General features: G+C 67.7%; 3 protein-coding genes across 4 annotated transcripts; 2 read left to right on the top strand and 1 right to left on the bottom strand.

Moving 5' to 3' along the window:
- The first annotated feature begins 3,247 nt into the window (after positions 1-3,247).
- On the top strand, positions 3,248-7,235 carry TTC24 (tetratricopeptide repeat domain 24). The gene is made up of 6 exons (XM_075074820.1): positions 3,248-4,321; positions 4,402-4,614; positions 6,357-6,485; positions 6,659-6,780; positions 6,897-7,016; positions 7,158-7,235. Exons 1-6 carry the CDS (start codon positions 3,586-3,588, stop codon positions 7,233-7,235), a joined length of 1,398 nt encoding a protein of 465 aa, XP_074930921.1. The 5' UTR covers positions 3,248-3,585.
- Positions 7,236-10,782: 3,547 nt separating this feature from the next.
- NAXE (NAD(P)HX epimerase) lies at positions 10,783-13,023 on the top strand. Its single transcript, XM_075074942.1, has 6 exons — positions 10,783-11,159; positions 11,602-11,710; positions 11,814-11,924; positions 12,063-12,176; positions 12,263-12,410; positions 12,492-13,023. Exons 1-6 carry the CDS (start codon positions 10,984-10,986, stop codon positions 12,692-12,694), a joined length of 861 nt encoding a protein of 286 aa, XP_074931043.1. The 5' UTR covers positions 10,783-10,983; the 3' UTR covers positions 12,695-13,023.
- GPATCH4 (G-patch domain containing 4) lies at positions 12,984-16,569 on the bottom strand. Of its 2 annotated transcripts, XM_075074941.1 has the most exons (7): positions 16,425-16,569; positions 15,634-15,707; positions 15,457-15,549; positions 15,186-15,293; positions 14,915-15,015; positions 14,726-14,776; positions 12,984-14,608 (listed from the first exon to the last, which is right to left on the bottom strand). In XM_075074941.1, the coding sequence occupies exons 1-7, from the start codon at positions 16,498-16,500 to the stop codon at positions 13,357-13,359; spliced, it is 1,755 nt and encodes a 584-aa protein (XP_074931042.1). In that variant the 5' UTR covers positions 16,501-16,569; the 3' UTR covers positions 12,984-13,356. The 2 variants fall into 2 exon arrangements, with proteins under 2 accessions (XP_074931042.1, XP_074931041.1); XM_075074940.1 differs by lacking the exon at positions 15,186-15,293 and having other exon boundaries at positions 16,425-16,563.
- Between the last annotated feature and the right edge of the window lie 616 nt (positions 16,570-17,185).

Raw genomic sequence — 17,185 nt, 5'->3', positions numbered from 1 at the left:
GGGGCTGGCACACACCGGGGTGCGGGGGGAGCCCGTGGGTGCGGGACTGGCACACACCGGGGCGCGGGGGGAGCCCGTGGGTGCGGGACTGGCACACACCGGGGTGCGGGGGGAGCCCGTGGGTGCGGGACTGGCACACACCGGGGTGCGGGGGGAGCCCGTGGGTGCGGGGCTGGCACACACCGGGGTGCGGGGGGTCCCATGGGTGCGGGGCTGGCACACACCGGGGTGCGGGGGGAGCCCGTGGGTGCGGGGGTGGCTGGAGTCCGGCACCGGGGCGCGGGGGGAGCCCGTGGGTGCGGGGAGAGCCCATGAGTGCAGGGGTGGCACACACTGGGGTGTGGGGAGATTTTGGGGTGCAGGGGCTGGCACACACCGGGGTGCGGGGGGAGCCCGTGGGTGCGGGGATGGCACACACCGGGGCGCGGGGGGAGCCCGTGGGTGCGGGGCTGGCACACACCGGGGTGCGGGGGGAGCCCGTGGGTGCGGGGATGGCACACACCGGGGCGCGGGGGGAGCCCGTGGGTGCGGGGCTGGCACACACCGGGGCGCGGGGGGAGCCCCTGGGTGCGGGGCTGGAGTCCGGCACCGGGCGCGGGGGGAGCCCCTGGGTGCGGGACTGGCACACACCGGGGCGCGGGGGGAGCCCGTGGGTGCGGGACTGGCACACACCGGGGCGCGGGGGGAGCCCGTGGGTGCGGGACTGGCACACACCGGGGCGCGGGGGGAGCCCGTGGGTGCGGGGCTGGCACACACCGGGGTGCGGGGGGAGCCCGTGGGTGCGGGACTGGCACACACCGGGGTGCGGGGGGAGCCCGTGGGTGCGGGACTGGCACACACCGGGGTGCGGGGGGAGCCCGTGGGTGCGGGACTGGCACACACCGGGGCGCGGGGGGAGCCCGTGGGTGCGGGGCTGGCACACACCGGGGCGCGGGGGGAGCCCGTGGGTGCGGGGCTGGAGTCCGGCACCGGGCGCGGGGGGAGCCCGTGGGTGCGGGGCTGGCACACACCGGGGCGCGGGGGGAGCCCGTGGGTGCGGGGCTGGAGTCCGGCACCGGGCGCGGGGGGAGCCCGTGGGTGCGGGACTGGCACACACCGGGGTGCGGGGGGAGCCCGTGGGTGCGGGGCTGGAGTCCGGCACCGGGCGCGGGGGGAGCCCCTGGGTGCGGGGCTGGCACACACCGGGGCGCGGGGGGAGCCCGTGGGTGCGGGGCTGGAGTCCGGCACCGGGCGCGGGGGGAGCCCGTGGGTGCGGGACTGGCACACACCGGGGTGCGGGGGGAGCCCGTGTGTGCGGGGCTGGCACACACCGGGGCGCGGGGGGAGCCCGTGGGTGCCGGACTGGCACACACCGGGGTGCGGGGGGAGCCCGTGGGTGCGGGACTGGCACACACCGGGGCGCGGGGGGAGCCCGTGGGTGCGGGGCTGGCACACACCGGGGTGCGGGGGGAGCCCGTGGGTGCGGGACTGGCACACACCGGGGCGCGGGGGGAGCCCGTGGGTGCGGGACTGGCACACACCGGGGTGCGGGGGGAGCCCGTGGGTGCGGGACTGGCACACACCGGGGTGCGGGGGGAGCCCGTGGGTGCGGGGCTGGCACACACCGGGGTGCGGGGGGTCCCATGGGTGCGGGGCTGGCACACACCGGGGTGCGGGGGGAGCCCGTGGGTGCGGGGGTGGCTGGAGTCCGGCACCGGGGCGCGGGGGGAGCCCGTGGGTGCGGGGAGAGCCCATGAGTGCAGGGGTGGCACACACTGGGGTGTGGGGAGATTTTGGGGTGCAGGGGCTGGCACACACCGGGGTGCGGGGGGAGCCCGTGGGTGCGGGGATGGCACACACCGGGGCGCGGGGGGAGCCCGTGGGTGCGGGGCTGGCACACACCGGGGTGCGGGGGGAGCCCGTGGGTGCGGGGATGGCACACACCGGGGCGCGGGGGGAGCCCGTGGGTGCGGGACTGGCACACACCGGGGCGCGGGGGGAGCCCGTGGGTGCGGGGCTGGCACACACCGGGGTGCGGGGGGTCCCATGGGTGCGGGGCTGGCACACACCGGGGTGCGGGGGGAGCCCGTGGGTGCGGGGCTGGAGTCCGGCACCGGGGCGCGGGGGGAGCCCGTGGGTGCGGGGAGAGCCCATGAGTGCAGGGGTGGCACACACTGGGGTGTGGGGAGATTTTGGGGTGCAGGGGCTGGCACACACCGGGGTGCGGGGGGAGCCCGTGGGTGCGGGGATGGCACACACCGGGGCGCGGGGGGAGCCCGTGGGTGCGGGGCTGGCACACACCGGGGCGCGGGGGGAGCCCCTGGGTGCGGGGGTGGCACACACCGGGGCGCGGGGGGAGCCCGTGGGTGCGGGGCTGGCACACACCGGGGCGCGGGGGGAGCCCGTGGGTGCGGGACTGGCACACACCGGGGTGCGGGGGGAGCCCGTGGGTGCGGGACTGGCACACACCGGGGCGCGGGGGGAGCCCGTGGGTGCGGGGCTGGCACACACCGGGGCGCGGGGGGAGCCCGTGGGTGCGGGGCTGGCACACACCGGGGCGCGGGGGGAGCCCGTGGGTGCGGGGGTGGCACACACCGGGGCGCGGGGGGAGCCCGTGGGTGCGGGGCTGGCACACACCAGGGTGCGGGGGGAGCCCGTGTGTGCGGCGCTGGCACACACCGGGGTGCGGGGGGTCCCATGGGTGCGGGGCTGGCACACACCGGGGTGCGGGGAGATTTTGGGGTGCAGGGGCTGGCACACACCGGGGTGCGGGGAGATTTTGGGGTGCAGGGGCTGGCACACACCGGGGCGCGGGGGGGGCCCGTGGGTGCGGGGTTGGCACACACCGGGGTGCTGGTTCACGCTGGCGCTCTGAACCAAGTTGCCATGGCACTGTGCACCGTGCCGGTGACGGGGATGAAACCGGAGCCAGCCAGGCCAGTGCGGGAACGTGCCTTCCCCAGGAGGTGCCCTGGCTCTGTCCCAGTTAGTGTGCGCCACACCGACCTTGACGTTTTCTTGGCACTCAGAGGCTCTCTGCGCTCCAGTACCAGACCCCAGGCACCGGCATCCATCATCTAGGGGGCTGCGACGCCCTCCGGGTGGTCTTCCGGCCCCAGCGGGTCTGAGGCCCTTTGGACACCCTCCGTCCCCAGCCGGAGAGCAGTGGTTTGCAGCGGCGGCGCGGCTGCAAGCGGTGGTGACGCCCCATCCCTCCCCTCCACGCTCTCAGCACCCTTTGCACCCAAAGAGCAAACAGTAAGTGCATGCAACTGGTTATTCTGGCTCCCAAAAAGACACCCCGGGAACACCCACCCCATGCTGTGGCATCCCCCCCTCCTCCTCCAGCGAGCCCCCGACTCCTCTCTGGCGGCCACAAAGGTTTGCAGGAGGCAGGTACCGAGTGCAGAAGCTGGGCTGGGGTCCTCCGTGGAAAGGCGGTTTTTTCCACCCTGAAACTTTAGCAGCCAACAGGCTCCAAGACTTTTCTAATTTAAAAAAAAATATACATAAAATAACACTGCTCGTTTCAAGAAATCCCAGGACCGCACCGACTCGGGCTGCCCGCTGCATCTCTCCCTTGCAGGCAGGCTGCTCACCCTGCCCATGGCTTCGGAGGAGGCTGCTGACCCGGGGGCACAGCCCGCGCTCAGGAAGAAGAGCTGGAAGAAAGGGAAGGGGCAGCCCAAAGCCAGGGAAGATGCCCAGGAGGGAGGGGACGAGGCGGCGGGGCGGGTGGCCGAGATCGAGGGGCTCACACGAGCTGGGCGCCGGGCGCTGGCCCTGGGCGATGCTCGTGAGGCGGTGGGGTGCTTCAGGAAGGCGCTTCTCCTCTCTGGGGGCACGGCGAGCTCCCGGCTCCGCAGGGCTTGTGCCTTCAACCTGGGGGCTGCCTACGTGGAGACCGGCAAGCCCAAAAAGGGCCTTGAGTTCCTTCTCCAGTCCCAGCCCTCAGAGGGAGAGAGCGAGGAGCACTTGGGAGACCTTTATTTCAACATCAGAGCGGCTCACGAAGGGCTCCGGGACTTTCCGAAGGCTCTGGAGTATCTCGGCCAAGCTGCTGGCCACAGCCACGCGGCGCAGGCTGGCCCCCGAGCCGGGACCCACGTGCAGATGGGCTGCTGCTACCTGGGCATGCGGGAGCCGGCGCGAGCCGCGCGTTGCTTCTTGGATGCCGCGCGGACCTACGCAGCGGCCGCGAGCCCTGAGGCTGCCGCGGTGGCTCTGAGCAGGGCGAGCGGCTCCATGCTGCAGAGCCGGCGGTTCAAGGCGACGGAGATCGCGGGGGTCCTCGCCCAGTGCCGCTCGCTCTGCGAGAGCATCCCCGACCCAGCCCTGCGAGGTAACACTTGCGCTGCACCCTTTCCTCGGGGTGCCCCGGGGAGCAGCGCCCGCATCCAGCTTTTCCTCTCTGTGACACAGGGAAACTCTACAACGACATCGGCCTCGGTTACTCCCAGCTCTGCATCTTCTCCCTGGCTGCCAAGAGCTTCGAGCAGGCCCTCGCCCTCTGCAGCGGCGAGCCAGACCGGCGCAGGGAGGCTGCGCTGCTGCAGAACCTGGGTGCTGCCCACAACGCCCTGCGCAGCTTCGGCGCAGCCCTGGGCTGGCACCGGCGAGCGGCGGCACTGCACGGTAGGTCGCGCCGGTATCTCTTACTGTTGCGTTAATGGGTGAAGAAATTTGGCGGAAAATAAACCCCCTTGCGATCCAGCTGGCCCTCGGATGTCAGGGGGGCTGGGTTAGATTCGGAGTGACCCCGATTCAGCGCTGTCAGTCCGGTCGCGTTCGATACGCTGAACTATCACGATTACGGATCGACTAGCAGGACGATGACTGTCAGCCTAGTCGTGCTCAATGACTCCTCGAGTATTTCTCCGGTTCGTCTGCCAATCCCGCTGGAGACCGGGGAATTGTGCGCACAGTAGCGCAGGCCTCCTCCTCCTCATCGACAGAGCTCTCAGTTTTAATCGAGGGTTGTAAAGGAACTGGTTCCGATTCGGGATCGGGGGTCTCTGCGCTCTCATCGTCGCTATCACGCCAAATATCCCCGTCCCCAGCCTCAGGCTCTGTACAGGGCACTGAGCTGCGAAGCTGCCCAGTTGGGGCGGGGGGGTCGCACTTTATCTATCGGCCAGTTCAACCTTTTCAACAGTTTAAGCTGATTATTTTCACTCACAAGTTCATCAACTCGGATCCCTGGTTTTTTGCCTTCTCCCTCTCAAAGGCCAATGATGATTTTAATACTTCATTTTCTGATTTTAAATCTGTATATTCGGCATTTGATGTTTGTTGGGGAGCGGGGGATTCCTTCACTTCTTGATGAGCACAAGACAAACAAGCTCCTAGAACTGCACCAGTGACACTTTTTCCTGCTTTAATCTTTTGGGCAGCCTGACACTGCTCAATATGTGTTGTGATAATTGGTGGAAGTTTAGCACTGTCAGCCCGGTTGAGGGACGCACAAACCGTACGATCACTATTAGCCCAGTCGTGTCAAAGCCAGACCCACTAATAGTGCGGTTTATTGAAGCAACAGAAATACAGGTTCTTACCAGATCGCCGCTGATAAAGGCACTGTCTGCAGAGCATGTGCAAGTATAAAGCGCTGAAAGACACAAATAACAAGCTTGTTCTCTAAATTTCCTGGGGAATCACTCGGTATAACCAAGTGTTTGAGTCTTACCCAACAGGCGTCCCTATGGGGGGAAGAGAGGTTCAGCCCATCGACTGATCCCACTAGTCCGCGATACCTTCCCTGGTATCCCTCTTTCTTGAGGTCATCTTATACTACTTTATGTTTAGGTAGAGCTTGAGTGGCTCTAGTCATACAGACCTTCGCTAGATATATAGAAATCCCTCGCTTTGCTTTAAAGGAAGAGACCAGGAGAAACTCAGAGCACAGCCCAGTGAGGGGTGGTTGTACCTTGGAGGCGGGCAACGTTGCGATGGAGGGCTGTGTTTTGGTATTATAGTGAGGTTATAATGAGCTAAGTTCATCCACAGGGTACGATGTTACGGTGCTGGTCAGGGCGTGGTTCCATGGATCCACCTAGTTCCTGGACCTGCAGTGATTTATGGATGAGTTTGGCCGCGGAGCCTTTGCTCCACTCCCTCCTCTAATTATCTCTCTTAGAACTAGTGCACCGAGCTCCCCCAGTGCTGCCAACATCTAACAGCGCAGGTGGTGTTGCTTAGGGAACGATCACCGAACTGATTTTCAGCATGCCAACCGGATCTCACCCTGGAAGTTAATTTTTATGAAATGTGGATATAACCTCAGCCTCAATAATTTCACCCCCAGTAATTATTCGACGCTTGCTCTCGGCTTTGCCAGATGTGTCGGCTCAGGGTGAGCCCCATATTCCTAATTCCAGGCGCTCTAGGGAACCGGAGGGCGCAGGGGCAGTGCTTCGGTAACCTGGCGTACACCTGCAGCCGGCTCAGGAACCACGAGGCTGCCGCAGAGAACTACCTGCACGCCTTGCAAGCCTTCCGGGACTCGGGTAAGGGGAGGCTCAGGCAAACCGTCCCTGCGCTGGGGGCTCTGCAGCAGCTGGATGCCGAGCAGACTCGAGCCGGGCGTGCGCCGGATCCAAAGGGCACCAGCGATGCTCCCTCCCCGGGACCTTGGCTGTGGCGTGCTGGGCCAGCGCTGATGCGGCCCTTCCCGCCCCAGGAGACGTGCAGGGGCAGTGGCAAGCATGCGAGGGGCTGGGAGAAGCCTGCTTCCGCCTGGGAGACCCCCAAAATGCCATCAAGCACTACAAGGAGGCCCTGACTTTGCTCTCCCACTGCCAGGTAAGACGCGCCAGGGAAACCCCGAGGCCGGACCCTCCCGTGCATCATGGGGCGACTGTCCCAGCCCTGGGGGCAGACCCCCTCAGCCCAGCGCGCGTGGGCTCTCTCCTCCGCAGGACACCCCCGGGGCTGCCCGCGAGCGGGTCGTGCACAAGCTCGCCGACGCCATCCGGCACCAGCTCTGCCTCCGCAGCCGCCCCTCCTGCAAGGGTGGCTGTGCGCCCGCCCCAGCGCCGGTGAGCATCGCCCCGGGGGCGTGGGGCAGATCGGGGTGCTGGGGACTGACACCCCGCATAGGGGTTGGTGGGGAGAGGCGCCAGGGTTTGGTGGGCAGAGGGATGCGCGCGTGTAAACCCCAGGCCGTGCCTCCATCCTAGCAGGACCCCGTCCAGCTGCAGTTTTGCTCCACGCTGCCCCTCACCAGCGAGGCACGGCTCCAGGGGAGCGAGGTGTGAGTAGGAAAGCTGCCTCCTTCCTCCGTGGGCGAGTTCCCAGCATCACCCATGAGATAAATCTTCCTTCCTTTGACCCCAGGTCCTTCAGGGGGAAAGCCCAGCCTAGGGACGAGCTCTACGTGCCTGAGCTGGGAGCACGGCCAGGTAAGAGGGTGCGAACTAAAACCCAGACAATGTCCTTGAGCCGTACAGCCGATTCCTGCCGGAGCCAAGGCTTCGGCACGGTCTGGTACCAGACTTCTGCCTCCGTGTCCTCCCTCCCCGGAGGCGCAGGAGCGGCCCTGGCTGACCACCCTGCGCTGGAGCCCCACGACCCACGCAATCGCCTGGACACCTCTGGGGAGGATGAGGATGGTCCCACTGCAGCTCAGCCCCACACTACCAGGTGGGTGGGCGAGGGGGAGGCACCCCAATACAGCTCCTTGCACCCAAATACCCTTGGCGTAGCAGCAAATGTAATGCAGCGCGTGGCACCGCGCCGCACACTTCTCGTGAGTCAAGGTGGAAATCCAGAGATTTTAAAAGATGCATAATTCTGAGGAGTGCCTTTGGGGTAATTCAGGCTGGGATTTGGGGAGCGTTCGGTAATAATGCAATAGGGGAGGGTTGGTCGTGCAGATGCATGACCATCACCTCCACATGCGCCATCTCTGCTTTGCTCCCAGGAACCTAAATGCCACCCGCCGGCGCCGGGCTTTGCCACACCGCGCTGGCCTCCGGCCAGGTGAGTACCAAACGCACCCGGAGCTCTGCGTCCCCAGCGAGCCGAGGGCTGCGGTCCTCACGCTGCGTTTCACAGGGCATCACGACCACCAAACCCTCCGGCTGAGGTCCATGGAGCGGTAGGTGATGCACGAGAGCACACAAGGGGGAGGATAGGTATTCTGGGCTCCAGGGTGTCCTTCAAAGGGAGGGGTCAGGGATGGAGACACCCTGGCAGGGCATGGGACACCCCAGCTCCTTGCAACAGCCGTGTCCCCAAGCTCAAAATCACAGGGGCTTGGGGTTTTGTCACCTTGTAGCCAACCCCAGCCCCATGGACGGGGCAGCAGATCTGAGGGTGGATCCACGCGCCCCTATATGAAATCCCCGCCCTGCCCCCGGCACAACCCTGCACCCAGTAACACCTCGGTGGCCTCGCTGCCTACCAGCCCCGCTGCTGCCAGCTGCCAGCCCCACAGGAGCCGGGACCCCCGCCGGGGGGGCAGGATGGTGTCCCTCATATGCAGCCTCGTGTGACCACAGAGGACACCTGGGAGATGGCCGTTCTCCCTCCCATGCACACGGGGAGATGGCCGCTCTCCCTCCCACGGACGCCCAGAGATGGCCGCTCTCCCTCCCACGGACACACAGAGATGGCCGCTCTCCCTCCCACGGGCGCCCAGAGATGGCCGCTCTCCCTCCCACGGACACACAGAGATGGCCGCTCTCCCTCCCACGGGCGCCCAGAGATGGCCGCTCTCCCTCCCACGGACACACAGAGATGGCCGCTCTCCCTCCCACGGGCGCCCAGAGATGGCCGCTCTCCCTCCCACGGGCACCCAGAGATGGCCGCTCTCCCTCCCACGGGCACCCAGAGATGGCCGCTCTCCCTCCCACGGGCACCCAGAGATGGCCGCTCTCCCTCCCACGGGCACCCAGAGATGGCCGCTCTCCCTCCCACGGACACCCAGAGATGGCCGCTCTCCCTCCCACGGACACACAGAGATGGCCGCTCTCCCTCCCACGGACACACAGAGATGGCCGCTCTCCCTCCCACGGGCACCCAGAGATGGCCGCTCTCCCTCCCACGGACACACAGAGATGGCCGCTCTCCCTCCCACGGGCACCCAGAGATGGCCGCTCTCCCTCCCACGGGCACCCAGAGATGGCCGCTCTCCCTCCCACGGGCACCCAGAGATGGCCGCTCTCCCTCCCACGGACACACAGAGATGGCCGCTCTCCCTCCCACGGGCACCCAGAGATGGCCGCTCTCCCTCCCACGGGCACCCAGAGATGGCCGCTCTCCCTCCCACGGACACACAGAGATGGCCGCTCTCCCTCCCACGGACACCCAGAGATGGCCGCTCTCCCTCCCACGGGCACCCAGAGATGGCCGCTCTCCCTCCCACGGGCACCCAGAGATGGCCGCTCTCCCTCCCACGGACACCCAGAGATGGCCGCTCTCCCTCCCACGGACACACAGAGATGGCCGCTCTCCCTCCCACGGACACACAGAGATGGCCGCTCTCCCTCCCACGGGCACCCAGAGATGGCCGCTCTCCCTCCCACGGACACACAGAGATGGCCGCTCTCCCTCCCACGGGCGCCCAGAGACGGCCGCTCTCCCTCCCACGGGCGCCCAGAGATGGCCGCTCTCCCTCCCACGGGCACCCAGAGATGGCCGCTCTCCCTCCCACGGGCACCCAGAGATGGCCGCTCTCCCTCCCACGGACGCCCAGAGATGGCCGCTCTCCCTCCCACGGACACACAGAGATGGCCGCTCTCCCTCCCACGGACACACAGAGATGGCCGCTCTCCCTCCCACGGGCACCCAGAGATGGCCGCTCTCCCTCCCACGGACACACAGAGATGGCCGCTCTCCCTCCCACGGACACACAGAGATGGCCGCTCTCCCTCCCACGGGCACCCAGAGATGGCCGCTCTCCCTCCCACGGGCACCCAGAGATGGCCGCTCTCCCTCCCACGGACACCCAGAGATGGCCGCTCTCCCTCCCACGGACACACAGAGATGGCCGCTCTCCCTCCCACGGACACACAGAGATGGCCGCTCTCCCTCCCACGGGCACCCAGAGATGGCCGCTCTCCCTCCCACGGGCACCCAGAGATGGCCGCTCTCCCTCCCACGGGCACCCAGAGATGGCCGCTCTCCCTCCCACGGACGCCCAGAGATGGCCGCTCTCCCTCCCACGGACACACAGAGATGGCCGCTCTCCCTCCCACGGACACACAGAGATGGCCGCTCTCCCTCCCACGGGCACCCAGAGATGGCCGCTCTCCCTCCCACGGACGCCCAGAGATGGCCGCTCTCCCTCCCACGGACACACAGAGATGGCCGCTCTCCCTCCCACGGACACACAGAGATGGCCGCTCTCCCTCCCACGGGCGCCCAGAGATGGCCGCTCTCCCTCCCACGGGCGCCCAGAGATGGCCGCTCTCCCTCCCACGGGCGCCCAGAGACGGCCGCTCTCCCTCCCACGGACGCGTGGGATATGGCCGCGCCCCACGGGGGACAGGGCAGCAGGATCCGCCGCGTCCCGCGCGTCCCCCCGGGGCAGGGCCGAGCTGCCCGTGGGAGTGGGAGCCCCTTCTCGGTGCTTGCGCCAACACGGGTTTAACCCGCTCCTTCGCCGCCCCCGTCCCCCGCTGGGCCCCGCGGCCGCGGCCTCCGCGCCTGCTCCGTGCCGAGCGCCGAGCGCGGCCGAGCGCTTCCGAGCCGGGCCGAGCAGCTCCGAGCGGAGTCGAGCGCCTCCGAGACGGCCCCCGCAGCTCCGAGCGGAGCCGAACCGAGCAGTGCCGAGCAGTTCCGAGCCGAGCCGAGCAGCGCCGAGCAGTTCCGAGCCGACGGCCGAGCGGCTCCGAGCCGAGCCGAGCAGCGCCGAGCAGTTCCGAGCCGACGGCCGAGCGGCTCCGAGCTGACGGCCGAGCAGCGCCGAGCAGTTCCGAGCCGACGGCCGAGCGGCTCCGAGCCGAGCCGAGCGGCTCCGAGCAAGGCCGAGGGGCTCCGAGCCGGGCCCTGCAGCTCCGCATGCCGGGCCCGCGGGCGCTGCTGGGGCTGGGGCTGCTGGTGGCGGCGGGGGCGGCGCGGGCGGGCGGGCGCTGCCCGAGCCGGGGCTGGGGCCGGGGCTGGGACCGGAGCCGCCGCCACAGCGCCATGCACGGCCCCAGCGCGGGGCCCGGCCCGCGGGGGCTCCGCTTCCTCGGGTACGGCTGAGGAGGGGGTGAGAGGGGGACCCGGGGGGTGCACGGGGGGGGGGGGGGGGGGGGCGTGGTGGAGACCAGGGAGCTGCATGGGGCGGGAACGGGACGGGGACAGACACACGGACGCGCAAAGTGCATGGCGGTTGAAAATTGCAGGGGCCTCCGGAGGGTGGTAGAGGGTGCTGGGGATGTTGTGGGGGGCCGCAGGGTGGGTGCGAGGGGGGTTAACAGGGTGGAGAGGGGCACGGGGGTGGGTGGGTGAGGGGTTGGCCAGGACACGGGGGGGGGTTGCAGAGGGGATGCATGGGGGTGCAGGGGGGGCACAGGGGTGCTCAGCGTGGGGAGCTGGACCCCGTCCCCCCTCCCCTGGCCCGCTGGTGCTGGCCCTGACCCGGCAGTGCCAGGGTCCGGCTGGGTTTCGAAGCCCCCCATCCTCCCTCCCCAGGCAGGAGGAGGCCCAGGCCATCGACCAGGAGCTCTTCACCGAGTACAAGTTCAGCGTGGACCAGCTGATGGAGCTGGCGGGGCTGAGCTGCGCCACCGCCATCGCCAAGGTGGGCACGTGAGAGGCAGGCGGTGGTCCCGGGGTGGGGGTCCCGGCCCCGTGGCGTAGCCCCGCTTCCCCTCCATAACCCAACGCCTCCTGTCCCACACCAGGCTTACCCGCCCAGCTCCTTCACCACGAGCCAGCCCGCCGTCCTGGTCGTGTGTGGGCCGGGGAACAACGGCGGCGACGGCTTGGTCTGCGCCCGGCACCTTAAAATGTTTGTGAGTCTCTCATGCAGGCAGCTGCACGCTCCCTCCCCCCGGGGAGGGTGCACCCCGCGCCCCCCAACACCCACAAGCTTTGGGGGTCCCGCTGCTCCCGCTGCCAGAGCACTGTTCAGGGCCCTCATGCTCTTGCAGGGCTATGAGCCGACCGTGTATTACCCCAAGCGCCCCAACAAGCCGCTGTTTGAAGGTTTGACCACCCAGTGCCAGAAGATGGACATCCCCTTCCTCCCCGAGTTCCCAGCTGAGGTGAGGAGCAGCCCCCCGGCTGGGGAGCAGCCACCCTCGGAGCCGGGGCTGGGGCTGTTTTTCACCCACTGCCTTCCCCACGGCAGGCTGCGCTCATCGATGAGCTCTACGGCCTGGTGGTGGATGCCATTTTTGGGTTCAGCTTCAAGGGAGCGGTGCGGGAGCCCTTCAACAGCATCCTCAGCACCCTCGAGCGCATCACCGTGCCCATCGCCAGCATCGACATCCCCTCAGGTGAGTAATGCCAGACCCACCGGAGGAAGGCACCCAGCCGGGGTCTTCCTGGCCCCAGCCTGGCCTCGGGGCTTGTTGCAGGCTGGGATGTGGAGAAGGGGAAGGCGGACGGTCTCCAGCCCGACATGCTCATCTCGCTCACGGCACCCAAGAAGGCGGCGATGCATTTCGCTGGCCGCTACCACTTCCTCGGGGGCAGGTTTGTTCCCGCCGCGCTCCAGGAGAAATACGCTTTAAACCTACCGCCGTACCCTGCGACGGACTGCGTCCTGCAGCTGACCTAGGGCTGGGGCTTGGCAGGGGCCTGGGGTGCCGGAGGCTTCGGGACAGCAGATCAGGGCCTAATTCTGCCAAGGGTGCAGCTCTCTGCTGGGAGGATGCTCAGCACCTTACTGGGCTCCAGTCCTACCCAGCTCTGCCAGCAGGATCGAAGCTCACCGCAGACTAAAGCCCCCAGGAGCTGGACACCGATGGGGCAGCTGCCGGGTGGGCTCTGTTTGGGGTTGCTACTTAATCTGAGTGCTTCTAGGTGTAGACGTGAGCCAGGATCCCGGGGTTTGCCCTTCAGGATAGTTTCACTACAATAAAGATTTATTCATGCTCTTGCAAAAAATATTTCAGTACTCGGCGAGGTCTGTCCCCTTGCGTCCCTCTGTGACAGAGCCACAGCAAATGGGTCCCTACCCCAGGGACTGGTGGGAACTGGGGTCACCACTGATGGGAGGAAGGCTCAGGGGGTGAAATAAAGCTTGACCCAGCTCCAGCCCAGTCAGTCCCAGCCCAGCATCCCCAGGCAGCGAACACACAGCTGGGCCACAGCGCTGGGGCTCTACCTGGGAAGAGCCCGGAGTGCTCTTGGGCACCCATCAGTGCCAGCAGGCAGGATCGGGACCCTCGCAGCCAGATGGTCCCAGCAGCTGTGCAGCACGGCAGCCTTGGCCCTTGCTCACTCTGGCTCCCTCTTCCTCTTCTTCTTCCTGGGCTTGTGCCCAGCCTGGTCTGGCTCGTTGGTGTCTTCTAGAGGTATCTCTGTCTCCGCCAGCTCTTCTTTGTCCTCCTCCCGCTTCTTCTTCTTCCTCTTTGCAGCCTTCCCTTTGTTTCCTGCCACCTCGTCTTCTCCGCTTGGCTCCTGGTTCTTCTTCTTCTTCCTCTTCATGACCTCCTCTTCCTCTCCTGCCACCTCGTCTTCTCCGCTTGGCTCCTGGTTCTTCTTCTTCTTCCTCTTCATGACCTCCTCTTCCTCTCCTGCCACCTCGTCTTCTCCGCTTGGCTCCTGGTTCTTCTTCTTCTTCCTCTTCATGACCTCCTCTTCCTCTCCTGCCACCTCCTCTTCTCCACTTGGCTCCTGGTTCTTTTTCTTCTTCCTCTTCATGACCTCCTCTTCCTCTCCTGCCACCTCGTCTTCTCCGCTTGGCTCCTGGTTCTTCTTCTTCTTCCTCTTCATGACCTCCTCTTCCTCTCCTGCCACCTCGTCTTCTCCGCTTGGCTCCTGGTTCTTCTTCTTCTTCCTCTTCATGACCTCCTCTTCCTCTCCTGCCACCTCGTCTTCTCCGCTTGGCTCCTGGTTCTTCTTCTTCTTCCTCTTCATGACCTCCTCTTCCTCTCCTGCCACCTCGTCTTCTCCGCTTGGCTCCTGGTTCTTCTTCTTCTTCCTCTTCATGACCTCCTCTTCCTCTCCTGCCACCTCCTCTTCTCCACTTGGCTCCTGGTTCTTTTTCTTCTTCCTCTTCATGACCTCCTCTTCCTCTCCTGCCACCTCGTCTTCTCCGCTTGGCTCCTGGTTCTTCTTCTTCTTCCTCTTCATGACCTCCTCTTCCTCTCCTGCCACCTCGTCTTCTCCGCTTGGCTCCTGGTTCTTCTTCTTCTTCCTCTTCATGACCTCCTCTTCCTCTCCTGCCACCTCGTCTTCTCCGCTTGGCTCCTGGTTCTTCTTCTTCTTCCTCTTCATGACCTCCTCTTCCTCTCCTGCCACCTCGTCTTCTCCGCTTGGCTCCTGGCTCTGCAGCACCTCAGGATCTCCTTCATCCCTGCACTGTTTCTTCTTTTTCTTCTTCCTTTTCTCCCGCCTCCCCGCTGGGGGGCTGCTCTCTGGGGGCTCACGCTGCCGCTCCGTGCGTCGGTACGTGGCCAGGAAGGCTCGCTCCTGCTCCTCCAGGCGCGCCAGCTTGGCGCTCATGGTCAGGCCGTGACGCGCGCCCCTGCAACAATTGCAGGCAGCTGCCAGGGGGTCCGGCACCTCCCTGGCAGCGAACATGCCCCCCCTGGCCCAGCCGGGAGGGGGGAACCCGACCGCGCAGCCTCCACCAAGCACTTACTTGTGTGCCGTGCGGCCCCCGCAGGCTCGTATCAGCTCCTCGTCCGTCAGCCTGTGGGACACGGGCAGGACGTGTCACCCCCAGCGTCGGGGTGAGTGCGGTCCGGAGCGGGGGCTCCCCCTCGCACCCCTCATCCCTCCCTGCCGCCGCATCGTGGGGACAGGGGACGCGCCGCTGCCCCAGCCTCACCTACTGGCCGAAGAGAGGTCCAGCTTCTCCTCTTCCTCGCTGCTCTCTGAGCTGGCGGGCAGCCTCGTGGACTCCTCCCCGCGTGCTGTGAGCGTGGCCGACTGCAGTGGGGAGAGGCAGAGGGGCCCTGAGAAAGCGGGGGGACGCAGAAAAGGGGGCCCTGGGGGCTGCAGCAGCCGCGGGCTGGGGAGGCTGCACTGCAAGGGGGGACACACGCAGAGTTCACAGAGACACCAGCTGCTCCCCGAGCCATGGCCCCAGGGCCGGTCACCTTCACGAAGCGGCCGTACAACATGGTGCCGGCTCTGCCGGCCTTGCGGGGCTTCTTATTGCTGATCCCGACGCCCTGCTCGGAAAGCGTCTTCACAGAGATGCCATCCTGGGGGGAGACGCAAAGGGCTCGGGAACGTTTTGTCCGAGGGGCTTCACGCCCGCCAGCAGCACCCTTCTGCCACCGCGGACCCCAAAGCCCTCCCCTATCTTCAACCCCATCCTGGCCCAACCGGGGTTCCCCCCCACCGCCGCCCCCCCAGCCCTCGAACCTGTCTGTCCTCCACGGCGATGTTGGCGGCGGCCTTGTTGAAGACGTGATCCCACCAGTAGAAGGAGAATGGCTCCGCCACGTCGTGTCCCACCTGCGGGGTGCAGGAAAGCCACCAAAATGGCTGCGGGGGGTGGTGGGGGGCGAGCCCCGGGGGGGGGCAGGCGGCTGTACTCACCCCTGCCGCGTCGCACTTCACCTTCACCCGGATGGCCTCGGCGATGCCGTCCCCCCGCTTCCCCAGCCCCTGCCCTGGGGACGAGGGCACCCGTCACTCGCCGCAGCGGCTCCCCCAGAGCCCCCCGCGGCCGGGGGAGGCCACCGGGGGCTGGGGCTGCGGTGAGACCCTCCCTCCGCCCCCCAAAAGGGGGGGGTCAAGCTGTGAGGCCAAGCCCCGCTCCGCTGGGAAGAGGGGCTGGGGAGGGCCAGGGACCGGGGGGGGCTGGGGACCGGGAACGGGACTGGGGACTAGGGTCGTGGCAGGGACAGCACTGGGAATCCGGCGGGGGGGGGGGGCCAGGGAGAGCTGGGGACCGGAGAGGGGATGGGGGGGGGGCGGGGGGCGCTGAGGATCGAGGGGGATGAGGTTGGGGGCGGGGGGGACCGGGGAGGGCCTGGAATGGGACTGGGAATCGGGGGGGGGGGGGGGGGGTCCGGGGAGAGGATTGGGGGGGAGGGAGTTGGGGACCAGGAGGGAGCCGGGGGGGGTGACCGGGGAGGGCCTGGGATGGGACGTGGGATGGGGGAGGGACGGGACGGCAGGGATGGGACTGGGAATCGGGGGGCGGGGGGGTCCGGGGAGGGCCGGGGACTGGGGTTGGGGACCGGCGAGGGGGCTGGGGGGTCCGGGGACAGGACTGGGGATCGGGGGGGGCTGGGGACCAGGAGGGAACCGGGGGGAGGAGGGTCCGGGACCGGAGGGGCGGACCGGGGGGGGGTCCGGAGGTCCAAGGCTGGGCAGGCCCCCACCTCGCCGCCAGCCGTGCCGCCGCAGCTGGCTCTCGGCGAACCGCATCCCGCGGCCCGGCGGTTGCGGGGCGCTCATGGCCGCTGCTCCGGGGGGTCCGTCCCGCCGCCCCCTCCCCTTCCCACGCCGCCTCCTCCCCTTCCCACGCCGCCTCCCGGCGGGAAGCACCGACCGCGCATGGCCGGGCGGGGCGGGGGGCGGGTTCTGACGGCGCGCGCGCGCACGGGCGCACGGACACACGGACAGACCGACCCACGGCCCCACGCACCGATTGGCATATACGCGCACGCACCACGCGGGGACACACGTGCACAAACGCAGGCACGGACACGCGTGTGCACATGCACGGACACGTATGCGCATACCCCCACGCACCCACACCACCACCCCCAGCTGGGGGTGCCACGGGAGCGCGCACGCCCGCAGCCGGCCGTGACCGCACGCACACGCACACGCACACGCGTGGCAATTTACTCCCAGCTCGCCGCCTGCTCCGCACGTGTGCGGGCGCTGCGGTGCGTGAGCCGGGGGGCTGCGCAGCCCCAGAGGGTGCATGTGCGCGCACACGCGTGTGCACACGGGCACGCGTGCCCAGGCGGAAAGCCCAGTGGAAACCACGGCAGAGCGCTCGGCCTCGCAGCTGGGGCCGTTTGCTTCTCTCCAGGGCTGCGCAGTGGGGAGCGGGCAGACCCCGAGCCCGTGGCGTGGCCCCTCTGCCCCCCCGCCCCCCGCCCCCATGCACCACAACCCATCCCCGGTGCAT

This window comes from Phalacrocorax aristotelis, chromosome 25, assembly GCF_949628215.1.
Source record: "Phalacrocorax aristotelis chromosome 25, bGulAri2.1, whole genome shotgun sequence".
Lineage (NCBI taxonomy): Eukaryota > Metazoa > Chordata > Aves > Suliformes > Phalacrocoracidae > Phalacrocorax > Phalacrocorax aristotelis.
This window is presented reverse-complemented; position numbering and strand designations above follow the sequence as displayed.